The sequence below is a fragment of the Ochotona princeps genome, chromosome 20, assembly GCF_030435755.1.
Source record: "Ochotona princeps isolate mOchPri1 chromosome 20, mOchPri1.hap1, whole genome shotgun sequence".
In the NCBI taxonomy this organism is placed as follows: domain Eukaryota; kingdom Metazoa; phylum Chordata; class Mammalia; order Lagomorpha; family Ochotonidae; genus Ochotona; species Ochotona princeps.
This window is the reverse complement of record NC_080851.1, coordinates 2,549,073-2,561,289: the sequence shown is the minus strand read 5'-3', so window position 1 is coordinate 2,561,289 and position 12,217 is coordinate 2,549,073. Positions and strand designations below refer to the sequence as shown.

The 12,217-nt window shown below is 48.3% G+C and overlaps 1 protein-coding gene across 1 annotated transcript in view; it reads left to right on the top strand.

The window, feature by feature from the left end:
- The window catches only part of ABCA13 (ATP binding cassette subfamily A member 13), a 108,884-nt gene that overhangs the window by 5,735 nt on the left and 90,932 nt on the right, over window positions 1-12,217 (top strand). Inside the window, exons 3-6 of the mRNA XM_058678020.1 lie at window positions 597-761; window positions 1,799-1,976; window positions 5,517-5,656; window positions 9,359-9,472. Of these exons, the coding sequence (XP_058534003.1) occupies window positions 597-761; window positions 1,799-1,976; window positions 5,517-5,656; window positions 9,359-9,472 (597 nt within the window). The remainder of the gene's footprint in view (window positions 1-596; window positions 762-1,798; window positions 1,977-5,516; window positions 5,657-9,358; window positions 9,473-12,217) is intronic.

The following is a 12,217-nucleotide window of genomic DNA, read 5'->3' as shown; positions in this document are numbered from 1 at the left end:
GCTGCCCTGTGCCTAGCAGCCGCAGGACAATGAATGCGGGCAATACCCTGGCTCTGTGCAGTTCACATTCCTGAACCCACGGACAATGCCAACAATGCCTGGTGTGACCAGGGATGACCACATGGTAGGATTTGAAGGACACCTGTAAGGAGGCAGCATGGCCTTCTAACTGAGGTCTCAGGAAGGTCTCCCGTGCATGGAGCAGGCAGTGCACTCCCAGGCTCCGGGAGGCCTGCACTGACGTGTGCGTGCTGTGAGGACGGCAAATCGGCCAATCAGTGTGAACCGTGTCCTGTGCAAGTGTTTTATTCTGAACCTCAGCTTTCCTTGTGGATCACATTCAAGGATATAAAGAAATATCCCAGAAATTGTTTGGATGTTAATAGTAGGACTCACTTGTTCTGGCCTCTGTTTTGTTGTTATTGGTGACATTTAATGTGATCTGTTCTAATAGAGGTTCTTCCTCAAGGAGGGCCATGAAGATGCCTCAGAGAGAATCAGAGCCGTCACATCTGCTGACAGCTCTCCCTCCCAGAGGACGCCTGTGGCAGTCGGGGTGCAGGGGTGAGGGTCTCACGTCGTGCTCCTGTCCCTAGGTTCTGATGCCGCCCCAAGCCAGGGGCTTGCTCTACTCCCTGTTGGATGTGGTGTCCAGCCTCAGCTCCTTGCTCGACAGAGCTCAGCACGTCCTTCGGCATCTTCCTTCCTTTCTTCAGAGCCTGAGCATCGATGCCTGGCTGGACCCGTCGAGCTTGCAGCAGGTGTGTGGTTCCTCCTGGCCCCTGGGGAGTGTTTGACTTCTCTCCTTTCCTTGCGTTTCTTCCTTTGGCTTTTCCCTGTGAGTATCTGAGGTTTGCATCGACAATAGCGCGTCGGAGTCTGGATGGCTTTGGTTGTCTCTGGAGGTGCTGGGACGAAGAGGCCTCATCTGGTGTCGCTTTTCACTGGCAGTGTGACAGAAGAGTCTTTGTGGTCCCATGTCCTGCCCACATGGAGGACAGGCACAGTCTGTGGTGTGGAAACCACCAGCGCAGTTATTAGCACAGAGGAGTTTTCAAGGGCCTGTTCAACTTCATTCGGAGAGAAAATTGCTTTCAAGAACCTTAAAAACATTTATTTACATATAAATAATTGGTTTACAAATTACAGATCAGTTGCTGAAAGTGCAAACACAAACCTGAATTAGGTTAGCAGCTTGGTGTCTGTGCATGAACTCTCCTTGACTGGGATGGGAGTGCCCCGGGGTGGAGGAGGAGCCCGCCGGGTTACCGTAAAGTGCACGCAGGATCAGGAGCTGTAGAGTCGGCCTTGGAGCTGCTGAGCAGGTGGGTTGTTGGAGAGCTCTGACATACTAGGTGGCCCGGAGGCAAGGACACACGAAAGCCTATGAATGGGTTAATAATTTGTTACTGAAGAAACGTCAAGGACTTGCTGGTGTGTGAATGTGTGCTTGTGTGTTGTATCTGTAGGTGGGTGTCTGCGTACGTGTGCACCTGTGTAGGTACACACCTTGCATACATGTATGCACATGCATGTGTATAGTGCACACACATGTGTACATGTGTATACATGTAAATCCTGCCTGCCTTGTGTGAGTACACATGTATGCACATGTGCGGGCGTGCAGGGGCATGGCATTTTACTTTTCTTTTCGGCACATTGACCAGAAGAAACACTGTAGCAAACTGAATGGGATTCCAAAGCAAGGATGAGGCCAAAACTTCCTTCTGCAAGCGAAGGAAGGCCCTTCAGGGGTGTAAGCAGGGAACTGCTTTGAATGGTTTTCTTCTGTACCTAGGCTCCACCGAGTGGGCGGGCCAGAGATTCAGCCGACGGTTCTTTCCAGTCTGTGATGAAGATGGTTTGCAAGGACCAAGCACCTTTTCTTAGCGACTCGAACACGTTCATTAACTTGCCCCGAGTTAATGAGCTTTTGGAGGAAGACAAGGAAAAATTCAACATTCCTGAAGGTTCAAGTAAGACAATAGTTATTCATATTCGCGTGTATTGCTCACTGGCCTCCATAGCAAACATTCTGTGTAGATGTCTTGGATTTCGGATTAGCCACCGTGCTCTCTGGCAGTTGGCTTGGCAGACCTCAGTGGCTGTGGGCAGTGTCTCTCCTGTGTCACTGAGGGTCTCATTGGCAGGCACAGGCCACAGTCGTCATTCCTGGCTGTCTTGATGGACACTGGGCACTTGAACATGGTCTCATGTGAGCTTTAGGTACTGATGACCCCAGCCTGCCAATGACTGTTTGGCTTCAGACACATTGGCCCCACAGATAACAGGTTGCACACTTTTGCTTGCAAAGTCTGTCTCTGGGGCATAGAGTCTCATCTGGGACATAGGAGCAGCCGTACTCTCTGCCCAGGATTGTCGGGAAGAGTAGTGAGGTGCTGGGAACAGGAGCGACATGGAACGTCTCTAGCTGCTGCAGGGTGAGAGGCTGGGCAGCAGTGTCCTCAAGATACCAGCTGATGGAGAAACTGAGCACCTGTCAGCTTTCAGGAAGATTTGATTGATTCAGTTTTACGCATTTCCTCTGTCTCTGTCTATCTCTCTCTCCCTCTTTGTGCATTTGATTGTCTTGAGAGCTGCTGGTTTATGTGAGTAATCTGCTAACACTTCTGCCCAGCCACTCTCGCACACATCCACCCACATGCCTGTTCACCCGCCTTGCTGTCTATTCATTCAGCTACCAATGAAGACCAAGCTTTGTTGGTCCTTTGCATGCATTTATTTCAAATGGCTGTCATGCTGACCATTATTTTCCAGAGGAAGTGATAGAAGACCTGTGGATAGTAAGTTACTTGTCTGAGTACACACAGCTCAGGAAAGGAAGACATCAGGAATTCAAGTTCCAAATTTCCTTGATTGGGGTGGACGCTTGGGGCAGCAGGACACTGCTTGGGAAGCCTGCGTCCCGGATAGGAGTGCCTGGGACCTGCGTCCTGCTGTTGTGTGCCATGGAAGGTGGCAGGAGATGTCTCAAGCCTTCGGGCTCTGCCACTTCCATGGGAGACCTGTGTCAGATCCTGGCCTGCTGGGTTTGGTCTGGCCCAACCCGTGCCATTATGAACGTGGGAAGATCTGTCTGTCTGTCTCTCTCTTGCCTTTCAAATAAACAAATAATTTAATACATGAATAAAAATTAAAGCAATTCTTTTTTCTGCATACAGTGATTGTCTTTACTGAAATAAAAATGACTGCTTTCTATATTAAGCTTGCAATTTAAAGAGTTTTTAAAATATTAGAGCAACCTCTATAATCAGTGCTTTAAAATGTTCTTATATAGTTATGCTTTTATTTAGAGGATTATTTGTATTAATTTTATTGTATGAGGATACTTCAAAAAGTCCATGAAAATATGGCATTGAGAGATAAGTTTATTTTTATGGGAAAATTGGTAATGTGTAGTTTTTTCATAATGCTCATTTTCCAGAAGCATTTTGAAGCTGGGTCTTCAAGTTTCAATTTTTAAGGAGAGAAGTTGAGAGAGATTGACACACACACACACACACACACACACACACACACACAATGCCTGGAGGGGCGGAGCTGGGCCATAGGAACCACACACACACACACACAGAGTGCCTGAGGGGAGGAGCTGGGCCATAGGAACCACACACACACATACACACACAGCCTGAGGGGAGGCGCTGGGCCATTTGAGACACACACACACACACACACAGTGCCTGAGGGAGGCGCTGGGCCACAGGAACCACACACACACACACACACACACACACACAGTGCCTGAGGGGAGGAGCTGGGCCATTTGAGACACACACACACACACACACACACAGCCTGAGGGGAGGAGCTGGGCCATAGGAACCACACACACACACACACACACACACACACACACACAGCCTGAGGGGAGGAGCTGGGCCATAGGAACCACACACACACACACACACACACACACACACACACACAGCCTGAGGGAGGAGCTGGGCCATAGGAACCACACACACACACACACACATACACACACAGCCTGAGGGGAGGAGCTGGGCCATAGGAACCACACACACACACACATACACACACACACAGCCTGAGGGGAGGAGCTGGGCCATAGGAACCACACACACACACACACACACACACACACACACACACAGCCTGAGGGGAGGAGCTGGGCCATAGGAACCACACACACACACACACACACACACACACAGAGCCTGAGGGAGGAGCTGGGCCATAGGAACCACACACACACACACACACACAGAGCCTGAGGGAGGCGCTGGGCTGTGGGAGCTTAGTGTATGTCTCCCACGTGAGAGGTGTCATCACTGCTCTCTCCTTTCCTGCACCACCAGGATCTACTTTAGCACGGGGTCAGTTACAACTAGAGCCAGGGATTTTGATAATGGACATATACTGAGTGAAACATCTGGTCTGAATTTCACATTTTTGGCACCAAGACTAAGTTGTGCTTTGATTTTTTGAATTTTGGATGGAGGGATGGAGGCAGAGCCCGGAATGCAGTTCAGGTGCCCCGTGTGGGTGCAGCGATCCGGTCACCCAAGCCGTCATCACTGCCTGCTGTTGCAAGGTTTCACACTAGTGCAAAGCTTGACGCAGGTTGGAGTTTGGAATAAAACCCAGCCTCTCTGCTGGGGAATACAGGCATTTAAAGCACAGGCCCAATGCCCAACCTAAGCTTATCTTCTAATTCTGTTTTCATAAACTTTTTGAAGTATTTTTGTAGTTCAGATAACAAGATTTTGTGTGTGTGTGCTCATGAGGAGAAGTGGGGGAAATGAAGTGAAACCAAATTCATCACAGGACCGTAGTTCTTCACATCTTGGATATTAGGAATCATTGTCAGAGCAGAACTATTACGGATAAATGAAAGTTACGGTAAAGTATTTGTCCTTAGCTTAAAACCTTACAATATCTGATTGCTAATCACTGCGATGATGAAATCTCTAACTTTATCAAATTCCTATTGAGTTAGTCCATTTAAGTAGATTGCTAGTTGAAACTGAGAGGCACTGAATGATACTAAGTTACCATGAGGAATTATTTGAGTGCAAGCTGGACGACTGAATATATCCGAAGTAGCAAGCTCGGTGTTTCCATGTAGGTGCAGCAGAGAAAACTTAGTAGCAACTTGGAGAGCTGCCTTCTTGAGAAAAGCCAAACTCAGGCCTCAGTGACTGTTGAAATGGAACGTTTTCCATAAGGCTGTTTTATTTTATTTATTATTTCATTTCTGATTACTCTAACATTTTTGAGTCTTTGTCATCGCTTTGCATCCTTATTGCCAAATGACTGTGAACACGAGGGTCACACTTTTCTGTGGAGTCGTTGGAGTGAACAAGGCAGTGTGAGCCCGGCGTACTGAAGGCCGGAGCAGGATGCACTGTGCCAGCTGACCTTCTAAGTCAGTGTGGTCACACAAGTGAAACGTTCCCTGAAGGATGGGGCATGCTGGGTGTGTGAGTATATGTCCCCCGTAACCTTTGTTTCCTTTTCAATGGCGACAGCTCCATTCTGCTTGAAGCTGTATCAGGAGATCTTGCAGTCTCCGAATGGTGCCCTGGTGTGGTCCTTCCTGAAACCTGTCCTCCATGGAAAAATCCTGTACACGCCCAACACCCCTGGGATTCACCAGGTCATCCAAAAGGTAAGTCCCACCCGTGCAACGCTGGCAAGCCAAGCTTCACGATGCGAGGCAGAATTGCTGCATGCTTTGGGTTGCTGACAATGTCTTGTCTCAGTTGTCATTCATTTTGGCCTGAGTTTCTTTTCCACCACTGTCAGTGTTACATGTGGATTTTTGTGACTCCTGGAGGACACGCAGAGAGTGGGGGCATCATTCAGAATCAGGGATGCCAAGGGTGTTGAGGACGGCTTCAGATGGGGTGGGCGGGATGTTGTTTTTTCACAGACTTTGGGTGTCTGTGAGCTTCTGCCATTCTGTCTTCCAAAGCCAACTTACAGCATGTTAACAGCCATGCCAGGAAGAGTAGCAGTCGAAGAACCAAGCAGCCAGACAGCTTCATCAGCCCCTCTATGGGGCACGTAGTACTCTCCCTTAGGTTCTTCGGACTGGCCACTCCGAGCCCAAGGAGTGGAGCTGGGTTTTACTCCAGGTCTCGGGACTGGCCAGGGTTGGGTCAGGACTCCAACCCTTGTCCCTGAGCTCCTCTATGCTGAAGGAAAATAGGTTAAAATGATGTTAGCATTCTTCTGACTCCTGGACAGGTCTGGGGAGAAGGGCTTGGGGAGGCTCGGGTCCTGTGTGTTTACCAGGCAATGCTAGTTGTAGAAATAGATGCTGTCTGCTCGGACCTGTAATTTAGTGTCTGTCTGAACAACTTTCACTTGCTGATTTGCAACATAGCAATGGGCACAGACTATAAACTTCCAGCTCCTGAAAGAGCTTTGTCTGCAGTATGCAAACATCAGCCGTTTGTTCCTTTCCATCGTGAGTAACTTCCATGACATGGATGGACTGTGGGCTGTTGCTCGTACATCACCAGGCATCTGGAGTTTTTCCAGCTTTTACCTTTTGTGTTTGTTCTTCTTTCCTTCCTGTGGACCAGTTTTTAGTATTCCCAATTCTCAGAATGGTTTTAAGTTAAGATGTCCTTGTACTGTGGTGGAGTATGTGGATGTGCCTCTCAGCCCAGTCAAGCTACGTGCTGAGCAGATTCTGGGAGCGTCAGTGATGACTTGGGCACCTGTGTATTGTATTGAGTCCTTTTCTCCTGTTTTATCTGTGACCGATGAGGACAGAACCAGAGGGTGGGAGCTTTTCGTGTTTCTTAAGTAGTGAAGCAACAAAAACAGCAACAAAGCTCCAAACAAACAAAACCCAAAAGACAAAGAATGGTTGTTTTCCACTGTTAGTATCCAAGACATTTTTGGCTTCAGTTTTCCGTGTGGTCTGGCATGAATTCCTCTGTGTATCCAACATAGTGTTTGTGCTGCTCCCTCTGCCTGCAGGATGTTGAATGTCACCAGTCTCCATCGTTACTCCTTCTGATATTCCCATCCTTCTCTGTTGGCTCTCCTGTTGGGACTCCACTGATACCATGCTGTGCTTGTCATTGTTGTCCTACAGGTCCATGAGGCATTGATCACCCTTTTAATATACTTTTATTTGTAAGGTTTATTTACTTATTTGAATGGCAGAGTTGGTGGCTGGGATGTGGAGAGAGAGAAAGGGACAGATTTTGCTTCTGCTGATTTCCTCCTCAGCTGGCCACAGTGGGCAGAGCCGAGCCACTTGGGAGCCAGCAGCCTCATCTGGGTCTACTGAGCCACTTGGAAGCCAGGAGCCTCATCTGGGTCTCCCACAGTGGGCAGAGCTGAGCCACTTGGGAGCCAGGAGCCTCATCTGGGTCTCCCACATGGGTCAGGGACCCAAGCACTTGGTCCATTCTCCTCTGCCTTCCCAGGTGCATTTGCAGGGAGCTGGATGGAAAGTGGAGCAGCTAGGGCACGAACTGGTGCCCATCCAGAGAAGCAGCTTAACCTGCCATTCCATAGTGTTGACTCCAATAATTCCATTTTCTAATATTAAATTGCTTTGCTCATTTAACTATTACAAATTAAGTAATTTTTGAAAAAAATATTAGACAATTAACATTATCAGTCATAAATAATTTCTATGCATCCTAATATTTTAGTGAATATGAAATAACTTAAAGTAGACTTTCAGAGACTTGTGTATTTGTTTTTTAGAGAAATAGCTCATGTATTTTTTCTTATTCCTATTGACATAGTCAGTGAATGCTTATTTAATTAACTTGAATGCGATTTGGTTGAATGCAATATTTTTTGATAGTTTAACATATTTCCTGTAAAATCATTTCCTAAATAACTTCCTGAAGTTTATGGCTTATTTTTGATAATGTTTAAAGTTTGAGTCTGTAAACTTCAAAAATGTGTACTTGGGGCTGTCATTGTGGCATAGTGTGTAAAGCCACCCCCACAAATGCCAGCACCCCACGGGATGTGGATTATGTCCCAGCTCTTCCACTTCCTGTCCAGCTCCATGCGACGGCCTGGGAAAGGCTGCCCTGGTGTGAGTGCTGGAGTCCCTCCTCCCTTCTGGGTGACCTGGATGAAGCTCCAGCCTGTTGGCTTTGGCCAGTGTAGTCAGCAGACGGAAAAATCTGTCTGCCTTTCCATGTCTCTCTGTGTCTGTAACTCTGACTTTCAAATAAATACACAAACATATTTTTAAAAGTCTGCACAAGCTTTTGTTAATTTGTGATTTCATATAGATCTGTAAATGAATATACTTTCTGGTTTTGGGCACTAGTGCATTATGGGAAACATTTCATGGGCATTTGAAAGGTAAGGGAGTGTGTGTGTATGATAAGTTGTTCACTTAAATGATAATAACTGGTATAGATCTGTATGGTTCTGTAAAGTACAGACTAATATGTATACATTCTCTATCTACAGATTTAAAATCTTTTCTAGATTTCTGATTTGGCCGTGTTAATAACATCATCCTTCAGCTTTCACGTATCTGCATGATTTTTTTTGACCTGCATAGCTGGCATTTACTGAACATTTATTCTGTGCCAAGGCTGGTCCCAAGACATTGGAATATTAATGCATCTTCATGCTTATAGTACCCACCCCTTACCGTCCCTATTTGTTTTGAATTTGGGAGTTAGGGGCTTAGGGTTTTCTCTTTGGGCTACGTCACCTGTTGTCAGCTCCTGTGACCCCAGAAAGATGTCATTGGACTGTGAAGCCCTCCTCTACCATCATTCCCGTGGGCTGAAGCCCTTCTCAGAATTAAATACAGTAACATTGCAATAGACATCTTCATGGGAGAGCTTGGTTTCATTTAAACTGTAGCCCCAAGATAGAGGCTTTATCTTGAGAGAAAATAGCATGTGACTGAATATTTTTATGATTTTTTGCATTTTACGCTAGTGTACTCTGCCAGCAGCAGGTGAATAAAGGTGCAGTTTTCCTCCCTGCTTGCTGGTGTTGGGCCCCATAAAGTGAAACGCAGGCGCTGACTGAACACCTTCTGAGGAGGAAGTGTCAGGGAGGCCTGCGGTATTTGATCAGTGTGTTCCGGGTCATGCCTGCTGCTGAATCAGCCCAACACAGCGGGCTGATACCAAGGCAAGTGTGCACGCAGGTCCCAGGTGGGAAGAGCCAAGAGGAACGGTCTTGGGCTCACCTTGGACAGGAGGTCCTGGGGCCCTTCCTGTTGAGGGGTGAGGGGTTCGCCAGCCCACCCTGGCAGCTGCAGACTCCCGCTGGGGGCAGGCACCTTGCTTTTCCGTTTTGTGTTCGCCCAACCCAGTACAACTGAGTAAGACGGGCCTGAGTTTGCTTCCTTTTACAGGCGAATTCTACCTTCCATTTTGTGGACAAGCTAAAGATTTTATTGGAAATGCTGTTGAAGATGTCCAGCCTGCTCCAGGGAAGCACGAAAGGCCAGATGTTCAACCAGCTGCAGGTGGGTGGTGACTGCCATCGCCTGAGGGCTGAGGGACCACCTGCTGGGCCGTGATCAAGTCCTTACGTCCTGGGCTGGCGTGGCTTTCACAGTGGACTGGTGACATTGACATAAAAGGGAAAATATCTCATGAATTATCAGGGTTTTATCCATGCAAGATGGTGTTATTGTGAGAATGGATAATGACTTGTTAATATTTATCCACGTTTTAAATTCTAAATGAAACCATACTTTTTATGTATGATTTGTAGACTTTTCAATTATGGGTCTATTATCATGATCAATTATCATTTTCTTTTTCCTCTTAAACATTTATCTATTTGAAAGTCAGAATTACGGAGAAAGGGGAAGAAACAGAATTTTTCATCCATTGGTTCACTCTCCAAATGGCTCCCAATGGGCCGGCACTGATCTAGCCTGAAGTCAGCAGCCACTGTGGGCCCCGCACGGGCAGCCACGGGCTCCCGCATGGGCAGCCACGGGCAGTTGGCCAAGCACTTGGGCTGTCTTTTGCTGCCCCCCACCCGCCATCAGCAGGGAGGGAGCTGGATTGGAAATGGAGCAGCTGTGGCACGAACATCCCACACTCGTATGGGATGCTGGCTTCTTACTGTGCCATAATGCCTGCCCTGATGGCCATTTTCTATTATTCTGTTTTGTGAAATGAATCCTGACAAGACAAGTGTTGCAATTCCTTCACAGTTCACTTGCTGGCTATAAGCCTCCATTCCAGGCAAGTCACCTGGTAACTCTTAGGCTTTGTGCAGCTCTGGGCACCTGCTGGCAGGAGAGACCACACCCCCATCTACACTCTTCCCTGGCTGACTTCTTACCCACCACGTTCTGCACCTGGATCAGGGAGCAGTGGGCCAGGTGTGCATCCCAGCGCCCTCACCCCAGCTGTGTGTTCATGGCTGGTCATCGAGTGTCCTGGTGTCTTGGGTTTCCTGCCTGTGGAACGAGGAAACCCAGAAGATCCTGGGGTGATAGTGAGTTGGGTGTGTCGGGCATGTGGAAGAACAGCGAGGCAGGTGGAGGAATGGCCTCTGCATCGTGAGGCTGCCGAGGGAGGAAACAGGCACGAATTTCCCTGCAGAAGCAGCTGTGAGCCTGGGCAGGCTGGGGATGAGCTGCTCATGTGGTGAGGCACATCTGGCTCCAGCGGAGGGAGAGCGGGAGGTGAGGGCCTGTGATGGAGAGCTCCTTCCTGAGGCTATTGGGGGTCATGGAGCCACAGCTGCGAGGAGTGGGCTGGCCGTGGTGGACACTGACCTGGCAGCCAGGTTGAGCCCTGCAGGGTGCCCACTCCTGCCCACTCCTTGGAGCTGGTCTTCAGGTGGCCGTTGCTGTGTTGTCTACCTGCTGCTAGGTTAGTAGTTTGTCGGGGCAGTGGTCAGACTTTGCCTGGGCCGGCTGGAGAACAGCTGGGGCTTTGAGGAGGTGATGATGGACACCTGGGGGCAGCAGGTGCTCACCCTGCCTGAGACTTAGCTGAGTGCCAACACGGCGTGATCACGTTGGAGGTGAAAGCCACTGCCATGCACTTCATTGCACTGACCCGACTCCTTGGTCTGCAGAAATGCTGTCTGGGCATACATCATCTGAATGGTCAGATTATATTTTATGTTTACGTGCATCTTGTGTTTCCCTGAAACTGCAACAAAATGTGGCCTTTTTAAACCAAAAGCCAAGTTTCAATCACTTGGAGACCTTCCATAGGTTGAAATGTCTTAAGTTCTTAAATTTCTGGATGAGCTTGTGGTTCTTGGGGTTTACAGCCCGAGGTCTTTGTGTGCAAAGCCTGGCTGTGCCACCAGGTGGCGGGCTTGGCCCCTTTGGGCAGCCGCCTTGCCCTGCTAGCTTCCGGCCTCCCGGCCGTGAGTTTCCCAGGGGCTAAATGGCATCATGCACCATAAAGGGCCCTGTATTTTGACTGACAAATGACTAACATCTGGTGAGAGAAGAGAAATAAGAGTCCCTCAACCAAGCAGTCGCTGTCAGGGTTTGGTAATGAAGTGTTGGAAGAGGGCTGACGAGAGGGCTGTTGCAAACCGAGGCTGTGTGGTCTGGGGAACACAGAGATGATCTTTAAGGAATGGAACATTCCAGAATTTTTTCTGATGTCCCAGTCCTGCTGTGGGGCCTCTCTAGGAATTGGTACTTTTCCTCTGTTACTTGTGTCATGTTGTACATCTTTTATTTCACTTAATTTTGGAGAATTTCGTGATAAAACTGTTCACTGCTGCTGCCAAGCAGGAAACAGCAATGGTTAGAGTGCAGTGTGAAGGACTTGCAGACACATGTGGCGTGGCGGGAGAGAGCCATACGGCTTGAGAACCAGCTGCTCCCCTTCCAATCTAGCCCCCTGCCAACGACCTGGAAGAGCAGAAAATGGCCCAAGCGCTTGGGCCTCTCATCCATGTGGGAGACCCAGAGGAAGCTCCTGGCTTTACAACGTCCTAGCTCCACTGTTGGAAGCCATTTGGGGAGTGAACCAGCAGGTGGAAGGTCTCTTTCTCCCTCTCTCCCGCTCTCTCTGCAACTCTGCCTTTCAAATTAATAAACAGTAATATGTTCCCCAAATGAGTCTTAGTGTCCAAGGATGGAGAGAGAGTGTGGTACCTGCTGCAGCCCTGCTGTAGTTGTTTTTGCATAGAATGATTCCTTTTACAGTTGACCCTTGGACAAGGTGATGTCAAGGAAAGGAAAAAGATCTACATAAAGTCAGAGATTGCCGTGAAGTAT